The 14,551-nt window shown below is 37.2% G+C and overlaps 1 protein-coding gene across 4 annotated transcripts in view; it reads left to right on the top strand.

The window, feature by feature from the left end:
* MARCHF1 (membrane associated ring-CH-type finger 1) overlaps positions 1 to 14,551 on the top strand; it is a 120,307-nt gene that overhangs the window by 37,635 nt on the left and 68,121 nt on the right. For all 4 annotated transcript variants that reach the window (XM_072406008.1, XM_072406007.1, XM_072406006.1 and 1 more), the window contains one exon: positions 7,476 to 7,526. In XM_072406008.1, coding sequence (XP_072262109.1) covers positions 7,476 to 7,526 — 51 coding nt within the window. The remainder of the gene's footprint in view (positions 1 to 7,475; positions 7,527 to 14,551) is intronic.

Genomic DNA, 14,551 nt, shown 5'->3' with positions numbered 1-14,551 from the left:
ATATTGTCTATGGTCCCCCAGCAGCTGATTTCCTTTCTTTTAGTAACTTACCCTACCCGTACACTGTGGGCCTGATTAATCAAATCTCACAAAGACTGGAGAAGATAGACTATCATGGGTGAATCATTGTTTCAGGTTTACAGGATCACCAAGGTTCTTCTATGATAGTTTATCTTCTCCAGTATTGAAGAGTTTCAATAAATCAGGCCCAATGTTTCTGTGTGGGGGTGACTATATTGGTACAGAGGGAAAAACTGACACAGTAATGGCATCAACAAATCTCACTCCAGATGTTCTTACACTAGCAGTCAGAGGTAGGGGTGCCTTCCTATAGAAGATGTAATATACCTTCACATACAAGGAAGTTAATTCCTTTTTTTTTAAACAAAGGGTAGCAGACTGTTGATTATGTATAACTAGTATTTCCAAATGTTCCTTATACCAGCAAGTCTTCACTTTCTGAGTTCAGATTCAGTTTAAAAATTGTGACTCATACAAGAAGAGTAGTTGGAGAGTAATAATGTAGTTTTCATGCAGGCATCCCTGTAGTGCACCAGTTCACCCAACTCTTCTTTGTGTATAATCTGGTGATTCTGGATTGCAGCTGCAGAGAACGTTGAAACACACTTCCTGTCTGTCACACACAAAAAGTCTTTTGAAAGGAAAATGCCAGTACTGAGAACTTTTCCACTGCCACAAAATCAGAATCATACTTGTCTTGAAAATTGTATAGTAATTGACGTAGGAAGCAGAAAGAGAGAGATCCATTCCAGGTTTGCGGGATCACCCAGCTTCACTGATGAAAAAGTATCCTCTCTTGCCTTGTAGAGCTTTAATTAATCAGGCTCAATGTGTCACAAGTTTTATTCATGAGTATAGAATTATTGTCGTGCCTTCCTTTTGGACTCATCCTTACACATACCTTGAAAAGTATGAGATGGCCCAGCCTACTGATATGTTATCATCATATATTTTAAAACCTGCTGTAATGTTTCTTTCTATTGTAACTTTGCAAGATTAGTCATCGAGTCATTTATTCAGTGTAAACTACGCAACAATGTTATTCTATATTTGGACCCTTTCTTGCAATCTATAAAGAAGTAAAGGCAAGAAACTGTGAGAAATGTGAGATGGGCGATAATAGTGAAAACCCAGTCTGCATCTTGTCTAATTAAAAAAATACAACACAAATGTTACAGATGAACGACTGCACCTGTTAAACGATTTCAGTATAAGTACCAGAACAGCTGTAAATGGCTCTACAAATCTGATGTACCTGTGCTGTCTGGGAACATGCTGAATTCAAGAGGTTTGTGTACTTTACAGAGATAATTGCAGCATTAACTGTTGTGTTTATTGTTGTTGTTGAAGATCTGAACTGAATTTATGTGAAATGAATAGAACATACCAGGCTTCCACTGCAATCAATACATTTGTATTTATAGATATGTTTTTCAGCAAACAGATTAAAGCTGCCTTATTTAAATGTGGTGTATATAGCCACAAGTTATTTGGCATGCTTCATATACATGTGGTGATAACCGCTACCACTTGTGCAAGGACAATCTCCATGTTTCACAAAGTTTTTAAGTGTTCTGCCAAATATAAGGAACAACCTGCATTGAACTGCAAAACTCTTGTCTCTGGTCAACTGAGTAACAAGAAATAGTTATTTAGGGAATAGGTAACACTGCCCTCTTTTTAAAAAAAATGTTGGACTCATCACAGCCATATTGTCAGTGCATGTAAAACTGAGAAGAGCTTTTGTACCTGGCATTTGTTCAACAAAATCCTATTATACAATATATATATATATATATATATTTATTATATTTCTTTTGAACAGATAGCATGTATGATAAAATAAGAAAATACAATAGTTGATGAGAAAAAAATGTGTTTTTCTGTTGCTAGTAAAGAAAATCTCCATGCAAATCCTAATCTAGGGTCAGGGCACTAATTACACACATCTACAAAGGTTGCCTAAGTTTCCTTTCATGTCCCAAAAACATACTTGTTGGTTACTTAAAATTAATGGCACGCCAGCTAGAAACAACAGTTGGAAGTTGCAGGGCCAGAGGCAAGACTGAGATAGTGGGCCTGATTTATTAAAGCTCTCCAAGGCTGGAGAGAATACACTTTCACCAGTGAAGCTAGGTGATCAAGCAAACCTGGAATGGATTTCTTCAATGTCATTTGCTATTTGCTAGCAAATGCTTTGAATTCTGTACCAGATCCATCCCAGGTTTGTTGGATCACCCAGCTTCACTGGTGAAAGTGTATTCTCTCCAGCCTTGGAGAGCTTTAATGAATCAGGGCCAGTGTCTTGACCAGGAAGTGATAAGAAGCAAACCACCCAGGCCTATCATATTCACAAAGTTTATAGAGGAGATATTAGCAGCAGGTCAAACATGAAGTTGACAGATGGCAGAACAGCTGTAGATCAGAAAAGAAGCCAGGTCAGCAACATGTAGGCAGGGACAAGCTGTGGGCAGAAGAAAAGTCAGGTCAACAACAGGTAACTAGGAATAAGCCATGACCATGGGAAAAGCCAGATCAGCATTGGGTAAGCAGGAATAGGTTTGGTGAAATGTTTACAGGATAAAGAGCTAAACATTTTTCAGTACTTTACTGTCCAAGTTTTGGACCTCAATAGGGCTTCTTTTGCCTAATCCGGAATTGACCATGTAGGCCCATGGCAGGGGCGGACATAGGAAGGTGATAAGTGTGTTGCTGCCCTGACCCTCCTCATCCAACAGGGGCCCCAAGTCAGTTCGGCGAGCGAGGGTCCAAAGTCAGTTCTACACAGGGGTCCACTGTTGGCTATGTTCACCTCTGGTCCATGGGGATGATTTTTACAATGTGACAAGTGTATGCCTGTACGTATGCGCATTTTTGCGCATATGGCTGCAGTCCTGGGCCGATAGTTTTTTGCACGATTTTCCGCATGAGCACAAAGATATAAAATGGCAATATCCTCACATCTAACAACTATTTTTGTATCTAAATCCAAAAACAATCATTTAGTATAATGTAGCTTACCAGTTCTTAGATTATATGGCTGAATTCATTTTCTGGCTTTTTTCTCTTTATTTTTACCTAGTGATCCTACCAATAATACATTTTCTGCCTTATTGATCAGCTTAGTGTGCGATCCCCAGCACTAGAGGTTAAATGGGGACAAGTCTCCCCATTCAAAAACTCTAGTGCTCTCTGATTGGCTGAGGAAAGCTTTCAACTCCACTGTCAGGGATCGCACACAGGATTCCCAGGGCTGCATGAAACAATGCAGCCCTGGGAAACCACTGCGATCCCGGGGCACTAGAGGTTAATTACTCTCTAGTGCCCGGGGATAACAAACAGGAGGATTCCCAGGGCTGCATGAACAAATGCAGCCCTGAGAATCCACTGCGATCCCGGGGCACTAGAAGGTAAATAAGCTCCAGTGCCCGGGGATCGCAGTGGAACTGCAGATTAACTCTCAATGGAGTTTCTTCATTGAGAGTTCATCTGCAGTTCAGTTCCCATGGTCACCAGGCTGTACTTGAATCCTCCTGTAAAGATTTCCTCGATCTTCCGATGGGTTCCAGCCTTTTGTTTAACCCGGGCGTTGAGCCCGACCTTGGTTCGGGGTAAGCAAACTTGCTATGATCTTTTACCCCAAACTAAAGTCAGGGTGGCTAAAAATAGAAACAAGCGTTATATTGCAATCCGATTGCCATACAACATTGTATGCTGAGTTTTAAGCTGAGTTTTGTGGTTTTTATTTAATTTTATTAAAAGTAATTTTTTTTTTTACATGATTGTGTGTTTCAAACTTTTTTTATATTCGTGATATCTACTAGACCCTTGTTCGGACAAATTTCTGTAAGTTACAGGTCTACAATTTAAAAAAAAAAATTTCATGAAAAACAGTGTACTGCTTTTGGTACAGAAATCTAGACATCAGTGAAACGCCCAGGTGGTTAATAAAGACAAGGAATGATAATACTGGTTTTACCAAAAGTCTACTGAAGGTGAAAAAGAAAGGGCTTCCTCCTGCTGTCAGTTGTTTACACATTGTGCTGTCACTGTTGAAGAATTGAAAACAGATTAGTGAGGTAATTAGTAGCAGATGTCATTTATTCTGCAGAATGCCTCACAATAGCACCATGACCTTGTTTTTCAAAGTGCTCATATTTTAGACATAACAACATGGTGGATTGAAACTGTATTCATTAATACTTTTACTTGTAAAATAGATAAATGTACACAGCTTCTGGTTAGCTTAGAGCAATAGAGTATTGCTGTAAAAACAAACTTATTATTCACCTTGCATTTCACTTTGCTTACAGTTTTGTGTTGAGGTTTATACTTTACAAATTGATGGTATTCTGTGGCATTAGGTATTTTGGCAGTCAAATACAAAAATAGTCACCGAGACTCAAGTCCACTTATGGAAAGAGTGGCTCAGCGACTTCAAAGGAAAGCGGATATGTGGAAAGTATACTAAACTGCCAAAATTCACAATGATTCTAAAGATACTGAAGTTAAAGAGTTAACTTCCATGTGGCAACCAGAATCTTTAAAAGGAGAATTCACTAATGGCGTCCTTCATATTTTCTTAGTACAATTGGTTTTAAAGGCTAGCTAGGGATACATTAACAGATTTTACAAAAATGTCAGGATGCAGGATATGGTAATCTTGTTTCTTGCTTCTTAAAGCAGAAATGTACCCCAAAATTAAAAAAGTTGCAGCCAGCCAGGTTCTGTATTACAGAAGGGATATGTGATGGGCTCTCTACAGTAAAATAACCCTACCTGCCTGATTGCAAATTTTTAATTGCACTCATTTTTCTTTGCTTGGGTGCTACCATCTCCACCTGATATTCTTCCTGGAGTTGGGTTTTCTGCTATTTTGACATAATGCCAGTTCATAAATTCATTAATTTGCCATAGCCAGAGGGAACGCTGGGATGCACCAGGTATTCCTTCATTTTTTTGACAGATTTTTTTCTGAAAAGCAAAACGTACAATGACCATCGTTGGGGTCAGGTGATTAATAATGAATTAATTGTAGGGCATTCTAATGATAAACACGTGGCAGTTTTGTTCCATGCACCAAAGGTTTTCTGGTCAAGTGACCATGATGAAAAAGTACTTGGTCCAGTTTCTTGAACCACTTGTTTTTCCCATCAGACCATTTCTATTGGGGGAAAAGAGGATGCAGAAATTAGCTGTGCTATTTGTTATAAATGTCAGTGACTCAGAAAGAAATGAACCAGAGACAAACAGGCATTTATCTTTTATTCAGAAGGTGGTTAGCAATGTCACCACATAATTTCTCTGTACAGGTTTTCCTTGTAGCGGACATATCAAATGACTAACCCACCCACATCCTCACTATTCTGATCCCTCTAAACCAAACACCTGAATTCATATCTGATATATATATATATATATATTGCCTGAAATGATTTGTAGTCATTTATAGCCAGTCTTGTGATTAAAGATAAGGTTCTGATTCATTGCTACTATGGATTTGAGGTTAATCCTGTGGCTATGAGATTTGCAGTCCTAGTAAATTTATGTACAGATTTGCCTAGGAGTATTTAAAAAAAAAACATTTTGCACTCCATGACTGTTTTTTTACCAATGGATAGTAGGCTTACAAAGGGGACACAGTTTAGTTCTGATTTCTAGCTTTTTGGGCAATCTACTTATTTGTGGCTTTATTATTATTAAAGCGGAACTAAACTGGAAAATATGAAAAATCACATTATTTCCGCACATTACTCTATTGAGCTGGACTTCTTCTCGATCGGGTCTTCTTCTGGCAATATCACTGTCTGACTGTAAAGGGAAAAAAAGAGAGCTAAATTAACTTGTCCCTGTTCCTATGAAGTACAATAAAATACTGTCCTAGAGGATAATTTAATGAAAAAATGTCACTTCACTGATGGCATATCTTACCTGACTTTATTAATTTATTGATGTTTTGTCATGTTCCTGAAACAAAAACAGATTCTTTAAATCAGATTTCTCCATAGCTCAGTGACTACACGGCACGGACTATAAATATATGCTCTAGTTTAAGATATGAAATGAAATTCCCATTTTGGCCAATTTTCATAGGAAGAGATGTTCCATTGGGGGATGCTCCTGTATTTCTTACTTTGATGACAATCATAATGTGTGGATTTCTTCTTGCATTCAGTTTTGGGGAAATTCTCACCAAGGCATATAGAAAAGTACATATCCTCAGTTGGGAACAGTACTATAAAAATTTCATAAAGGTAGAAAATGCTAGTAACATACACTGTATGACATTTTAATGCCTTTCTCTTCTGCCATGATTATCTCATATGACCCCCGTGTCACTAAGACAGCCATTGAGTCAATATGGTGCCACATATGTTTTTTTCTTTGCGAGTGCTACTTTATCTTAGAGAGAACAGATTTTCTTTGAATGGAATCTGCATGTTTTTTTTAGATGCAGTCTAAACTGTGCCATATAATTATCTACAGTGCATAATCATTTCAGTTCACCTTTACTTTTTGTTGCTAATAATGGGTTGGAATGCCTTATGGTTTCCTATATATCTCAGGGCTTCATTGGTGCATCAGTTTGTGTCTCACCTTTCCTTTCTGCCTGGCAACTCGGACTGATACCTGAAAAAAGGGCAACAATCCCATATGGTTACTCTTTAATATTTATGCCCTGGCACTTTTTAAGTTTTCTGTGCAACATTGTTTCTAATTATATATTTAGCAGACTAAATAGAAGCAAATTTATTATGTATAGTAATGTTTACATATACAGTAATTATACAAATGTTTCTCTTTTTAGCTTGTATGTATATCTTTTAGTCAAGGTAATATTTACTTCTTACAGATACAGTTTGTGTTTTCCTTCTATCAGCATAGCATAGTGATTGTACTGTGCATGATTCTCTCCATGAACAAGTCTTTAGACCTATTGAACATAATACCATATCTAGGTAGCTTATTGTAAAATCTCTTTTGTAAAAGATGCTGTTCAGCAGGGGTGCTGAGAGCATTGCCTGAAATAAGGCACTAACAGCAGAATTGTATGCCTGTATCTGAAATATCATCATGAAGGCATGGTAAAGCGAACAAGGATGTGAGAGTGACTCTAGGATATAGTTTCAAGGAAATTTGATAACAATAACTCAAAAACAATACTCATTGAATGCATACCTTGGTTTCTCTTAGGATTATTTACAGGAAATTCATGGATAACTAAGTTCAAGTTATTTTTTTTCATGCTTTCAAACTCCGAAGAAAAAAATATATAATCAACATTCATCAGTACAATACTTTGATAATTATAGCATTTAAAGACATCAATTTAAACTCCAATGTTCTACCTAGTAATTAAATCTAATTGACACAGCATGGATAAAAGTGAGTCTAGAAGACACAATCCTACATACTTATCACACCTATTTTGGTAATCTAATTTTGTTTTGCAGAATGACAAGTCCCTTGGGCGCTCAGCAAGTCGATCAAGCAACATTTCAAAGGTTTGTGAAATATGTTATCTCCTCTAATGCTTGATAGAGTACATTTAGGTGTCCAGACATAGCTTTACATTACTTAGTGCACACTATAAACATTATATTCTTGTGTAGCACCTGCCAGTGCCAGTTAACACTTCAATCTGACTTTAATTTATGCCATACTCTTGTCAGTCCAATTTACACATCAAGGGTTGTGCATGCCATATTGCATACCTACAGAAAATATACACTACAAACAACATGCAATGTCTAAATACAATTTTATTTTTATTGTAATAATTACAAACTCCCTAAATATACCACATGGTTTGGTAATAAACAAAGTGAAATAAAATAAATGTTACAGTATATATGTATACAATGCACACACCAAAAGATATTGATGGATAAGACACAAAGAATTATAGTAGGAATAGAAATGTTTCATGGATTGTGATATGATGTACCTGGTCTTTGTTTTATTTTGTTTTGATGAACATTTACTTTTGTAGTTTTAGGACTAATACATGTATCATTGCTCATTGCTCTTTGATATCTGCCTGTTAAAGTTATCTCTGAATCTACGTTTTGACATTTTTTTCTCCCCCCTACAATTCATCATAAAAGGACGATTTGTAGTGTTTTTAATATGTGTGTAAGAGATCACCTAATACAAATCTTACCAATGTTTAAAAAAGTGTTTCCATGTTGAATTTATCATTTTCTATGTATACAGAACAATCTTTATGATTTTTTTATATTGTTGTTAATGGGAATCAGACAATGTTATGCAGCACTGATTTGTAGCCAGGGACCATACACGTTCAATACATGAGAAGGGATTTTAGGTGCACTTAGCTAAGGGACATCAAATAGTAGCAGACTGTCACATGGCTGGATGCTGGAATCAAATAAAACTTTCTGATATTTCATATTTTTAATCTGTCTAATCTACCCAGGCCTAGTCCCACAGGTTTTACAAGCTTCAGGCTGTGTTTTAGAAAAACACATATTTAAGATTACCGTTACTTAATTTCAGAACACAGATGCTTTTAAAAAGCAATGGACGTACATTTCAGAAGATAGCTAGGGTTTTTTGTGCAGCAATATATTGTAAAAAAAAATTATTAGTGAGTACAAACTTCTCAGTAGTATACAAGCACAATATTTTGTTTGGTTGCTCCCATTAGAGAAAGCATGGGAAGGCTGACTGATATACCATACAGCAAAATCCTTATTAAAGTAATAACGGAAACGTCTCCTAACCCGACACGTTTCGCCTAACAGGCTTCCTCAGGGCATTTGGCGGAGAACGTTTGTTGAACACCTGTACACGGAAATAGTATATACACATTTAGAATTACCGTTTGTCAACAAATTGCATTTTCAAAACAGAACAAAGAAACTAAAATTGCATCAAGGATCAGTATTCAATGTGAAATATTCAGTATTCAACAAACAATATTAGTGTAAGGTGCAGGTCAATACCAGTATTCACTGGACACCAATCCCCCAATCTATGTCGCAGTCTTCGCCTATAGCAGGCCCCGCTCAGCCTCGGGAGACTGGTTGCCTCTCCCAGCACTTGGTTGCCCCCAGGACTTGGTGCGCAATGGATGGTGTCTGGAAATAGGCAGCCCACCCTGCGCCCACAAATGCAGACTACAGAGCCCACAAATACTGAGTACAGAATGTCAGGAAATTCAAAAACAAGCCAAGGTCAAAAACACATGAAATCTGTCTATCCAGCGCAGTACAAAGGGAAAAGGCACAAACAGAGTCGGGGTCACAAGCAGAGGTCGGTCCAGGCAGAGTTCAACAGATAGTCAGAAACAGGTGCAGGTCAGTAACAGAGAATACTCATAATGTATCACTCCAACACTGGTCAGCCCAGCAGATGCTATAACAGGCACATCAGACTGGGAGCAGAGAGGCTATAAAGCCCCAGCAGCCAATGACAGCATGGGATTAACAGGAACTACTCAGCAATCAGCTGCACACAACTCAGTTCCTTTCACCTGTGCAGCCTCAGTGCACAGGACGCCGAGTGAAAAATCCCAGCTTCTGTTTCTCACACTATTGTACACCCTAATTTTGGTGCTTATTTAAAATGTGTTGCTGTTTTGTAGTATAGCTACTTTTCACTTTTGCTAATAGTGCTATTGTAGCAATACATTTCTTCAATGTGTGTTCTCTCATTCAAAGTCCATCTCTTTTCTAGCAACGTTATCCCCTTAATTGCAAGAACAAATCTATCCCCGGGGCACCTCATACACCTCAGTGCATCCCCCCATAGCCACCTCTACCCACTGTTACAGCACATCCCTTTCATCTCTTTTTGGCTCATCTTTCTTTCATTTTCACCCTATATCCCTGAATCTCACCACCTTAGCATCGGACAGTATGAAACTTCCCAGCTTTTACTACTATCTGCTCTCTTGTCTTGAATGGGCAGACTGTTGGCAGTTTAGTTACAAAAGAAAAAGGTTTTCTAAGAAATGGTTTAGAATGTTTGATGTGTATGTTAACAGCTTATTTCAGTAGGCATATCTTAAAATGACTTCAAAATTCAAGGAATATGTCAAGCAGCATGTACAAGAAAAGACTGATTTTTTCAACAGCTATAATAATATTATGGTTTTGTTGTCAAAATATGAGGGCTTTACCAGAATGCATAATGCAGGCTGTCTGCCCACATCAATTTACCCACTCATTTATGATTTATGTCAGTGGTCACAATAGATAGTCTTCTACTGCATAGGTTGTGTTCAGTGCTTCCTTCACCTTTCTAAACTTTTACATCCATCTATGCACATTGCTCTTGTCAATAGTGTCATCTCTATAAACATTCTGTAGCCATCTGTCTGACAGTTAGATGTCAGGCAGTCTGCGCCCCTCCTTCATCAAGAACTCAATGATGACATGATGCTTCTGCTTGGAATCCATTATTCACCTGCAATAAAGACAAATGATCTGAAATTCCTGAATAGAAAAACTTCAACATGTGCTGTTTAGACAACCTAGTCAGTTAATAAAAAAGTTATACCCACTTTTGCATCACTTTAAGTACAGCCCTCATGTTTAGCTGCATGCAATTTGCACACTTTAGTTATACAGTAAAACCAGGAAAGTAATACAGATGTTGAAAGTTTGCAGATCTGCAGCTTAGTGTGTCACCTTTCCATTGCAATCATTCATGTTTGTGTTTGTGTCTGTGTTCCCAGACCTGCAAACCTACCTATACACACTCCTTACTCCAGAACCTAGTGTTTGAAAAAGGTACAGACTGACTGGCCCATAGTGTTGGCAAATCCATTTGCTGTGCAAAGTACACAGATATTTGGCAAAGTTTAAAATACAATGCATCATTTCAAAAAATCTTAATTTGACTATATGTTTTATATATGTGTCTGAAGGGCTTATTTTCACAAGGAATACAAATTGTTTTATCTTTGTTCTATTGCACATAAACCAAAAAAGACAATTCTGCTTGTGGGCATTCAAATAAAACATAGCAAAGTAATAAAAATGATGGATGGCTGATAGAATTGATCTCATACCACTTTATTGGATTTCAGATTTAAACTTGATAAAATAATATTATATACTATTTGAGATATCTGAAGGTTTGGATTTGCTTCTAAATTGATTAGGTGAGATTAGAGCAGCAATCCATGCGAAGCATGAATTGATTTAAAAAAGTAATTTACTTGTAATTGTCCTTTATTTCTGATGGACTCTTTCAAAGGAGAAACATATTTCATAATTTATTTTATCTTTGGCTAGAAAATTAAACCAGGTTTTAAAAATGTCCTAAATCCATTGAATTAAGATGAGGGCTAACCTTCAAATTTAGTTCAGGTTCATCAAACAGTGAAGACTTCATTCTATTCTCAGGTACAGGAGCCTGATTGTTAAGCATCAGTACAGGCTGTACTCCTTTACACATTCATAAAAAAAAAACACTTTGCAATTAAAGTGGAACTAAATCCCACTTTTAACACATGTGATTCAGGCAGGCGATTACTGCAGAAATTGATTTGCGATGTCCATTCTGCAGTAACTGATTTTACCTGCCTAATCGCTGGCCAGCTTTCAGATGTTGCTAAACTGTGTTTGCTGCTAGGTTAAACCAGCAATCCCAGTTTCCCTTTTACATGCTGGGGATGAGTGAACTCTCGCACTGGATTTAAATAATCCCAGCATAGGTAATAAAGATGGACAAGATCGTCTTTAAAAGAAAAGAAGACAGAAGAGGTTTACTGGTGATTTGTTTCAGGAGAAATGTGGCTTATAAATATAGGCATGTCAAACAAATACAAAATATTATCATTATTTTAATAATTTACACTAATATATCCTAACTGTATTACTGACAGTATCTTTTATGTATTACCAGGGTAGGAATTAGTAAACCCAATTATTTAGGTTCCCTTTTACGTACCTCCCAACTTTTAGAGACCGTACAGACCATATAAAGCAAATATCCAAAAACTGATTGCTTGAACCAACAAGCAATTTTTTTTTCAATTACATTTACCTATTATATTGGTGTACATTGGCTTTTTCAAATAAAAAAAATGGGTGGATGATTAAATCTGGAAAAATTGTTTAACATGCTAAAGTAATTTAAAATGTTTTGTTAATATTTGTAAATCTGTCGTTTTTTTTATTTTTTAAGTAAACTTAATGATCCCATGATGAAAGTTGGCATTCTAGCAGTTCCTAGAAGAATCTGTCCTTGTATCTAATTTGTGTTCCTATAAATTTGTCAAGCATTTTGTGTATAGAGAGACAAGTGGTCATGCAGCTGCACTTTACATAACTATGCACCCCTCCCCTCCCCATCCTATGTAACAGTTGAAGAGGTTCATGTATGTAAATAGAGGTTGGATGCAAAGATGCTGCAGGAGATTGTCAACATGGAGCCGCAACAAATTATGAAAAAAGCTGAAAACAGATTTTTATTAAAAAACACACCCAACTACATGGCAAACGTTTTGTGATACACAACGCTATAGAAAACCATGTACTTTAAAGCTTACAAACGCAAACTTAAGTGACTGACACACTGGCCGTTATCTAAACACACAGTAAATTAAACAAACCATCCCTAACCCCTACATGTGCTTTCAATGTTTTGGGGTTTAGAGCTTGTTCAAAACATATAGATGCTTAAATATTTATAGTTAGGGAACAGGCTAACTTTTTAACTTGAATGCCTAGACCAAGTTTGGCTACGTCGGCACGTATCACTGGTAGCTTGACATTATTCTGGTAAGTAATATGTCTGATTGACTGCTGTTCTGAAACACATGTATTGGTATATTCCTGGTTTTGTGCTGCAAGGTTAAAGAGGAACGAAACATAAAAATAAAGAAAAAACACAATCAGGCAGGTCCCTACATGTCCCTTCTGAAATAAAATAAGCATACCTGCATAATCACAATTTTTTTAAAATACACTTACTTGTCCTTGCTTTGGCCTGGGCACCAACATCTTCCTCTGCTTCTCTTCTGGGTGTCAGATCTTCAGCCATCTTGATTGGCAAGGATGATGTAATTCATTGTGCAATGAGTGCATATGCAGCTCAATCTATTTAGGAAAGAGGATTGCAAACATGCATGTAAGACAGGCGATATCCCTTCTGCAATAAATACCTGCCGGATCGCAATTTTGTAATGCAGAAATTTAGTTCAACTTTAATTACCATGCTCAAGAGAAGGGGTTTTGTCAGTAAGGAAATTGCCTAGGCAGGAAAGAGGAGAGACACAGTAATCCAGTCACAAATATACATGGTATCCAACAAATCATCCAATACTCAACCAAGATTATACCAAGCTATAAATATCAGTGCTTGTGATACTACCAATGTCGCATTGGGGCCCTTGTTGACCGTTGAAGCACTCAATCTCCTGAAAAAAGTATTTGTAAGTGGGTAAGTGGGATGAAACTTTACTGCAGCAGAAAAAGACAGAATACTAACAGTCTGATGAAGAGAACAGTCAATGTACTGCCTTGGATCCTAGCATATTTTTTTTTTTTGATAATTACCATTGGCATTAGCAATGCTTCCATTTGTAATAAAGGTAATAAAGTTATTTAGGAGGCCCAATCATTATTTAGGGCTTCCTATTGGTTATCAATAGTGAACAAATGCAATTTTGGTGCCAAACTACAGAATCTATATTTACATTTTTTATTGCTGCTGGATTATTGTACATGCATGAAACATAGCTGAGCTCCACTATTATTTGTATTACTTTAGTTGCCCTTCTCTGCACTCTCTCCAATTCCACAATGTCTTTTTTGTTTCTATGCTGAATTCTGTCCATCTTGCTGCCGATTGCTCCTCTACTCTTCTTTTACCTCCGCTCTCCTCTTTCTGCTTCATATATTTCACATACTCAGTGACTGGCAATAACGCAGGTAGATAAATGGACAGAAAAACAAATAGGCATTAATGGGTAATTTTGGTTTGGACATCCAACAAACAAACACAGCTGGGCATCCAGTCACAAGACTGACTTGCTATGATGAACAAATTGATTAGAATTGACTGAAGGAATCACTGGCACTCAAACAGACATGATTATACATAGGATAACTGACAGACTGATTAAGAGCCACTTACCACTGACAGATACTGTAATTGACAGCAACAAGGATAAACATTGACAGACCAAATAAAAAAGAGTACTGTAGGTAGTACAAATGGCTTGAGCTAAGGGCCCTGGTAATAACAGAAAGACTGACTGGTTGTAGGGGCCCATGGACATTATATACCAGTCCTAGGTGATGATCTAAAGGTGCCCCTGCAAAAACACATAGCAGACACAGACAATTTACTAGGCAAATGTATTGCCATTCATGGTGAGCCTGGAAATGACACAGCTAGCAAAAAAAAAAAAAATGGGTGGTCATCGATTAACCAACAAAGCTAGACAGATACTGATGGACAAGCAGACATACTGGCCCTGATTTATTAAAACTCTCCAAGGCTGGAGAGAATACACTTTCATCAGTGAAGCTGGGTGATCCAGCAAACC

Source organism: Pyxicephalus adspersus, chromosome 3, assembly GCF_032062135.1.
Source record: "Pyxicephalus adspersus chromosome 3, UCB_Pads_2.0, whole genome shotgun sequence".
NCBI lineage: Eukaryota > Metazoa > Chordata > Amphibia > Anura > Pyxicephalidae > Pyxicephalus > Pyxicephalus adspersus.
The sequence above is the reverse complement of the archived record's forward strand: the minus strand, read 5'-3'. Positions and strand labels throughout refer to the sequence as shown.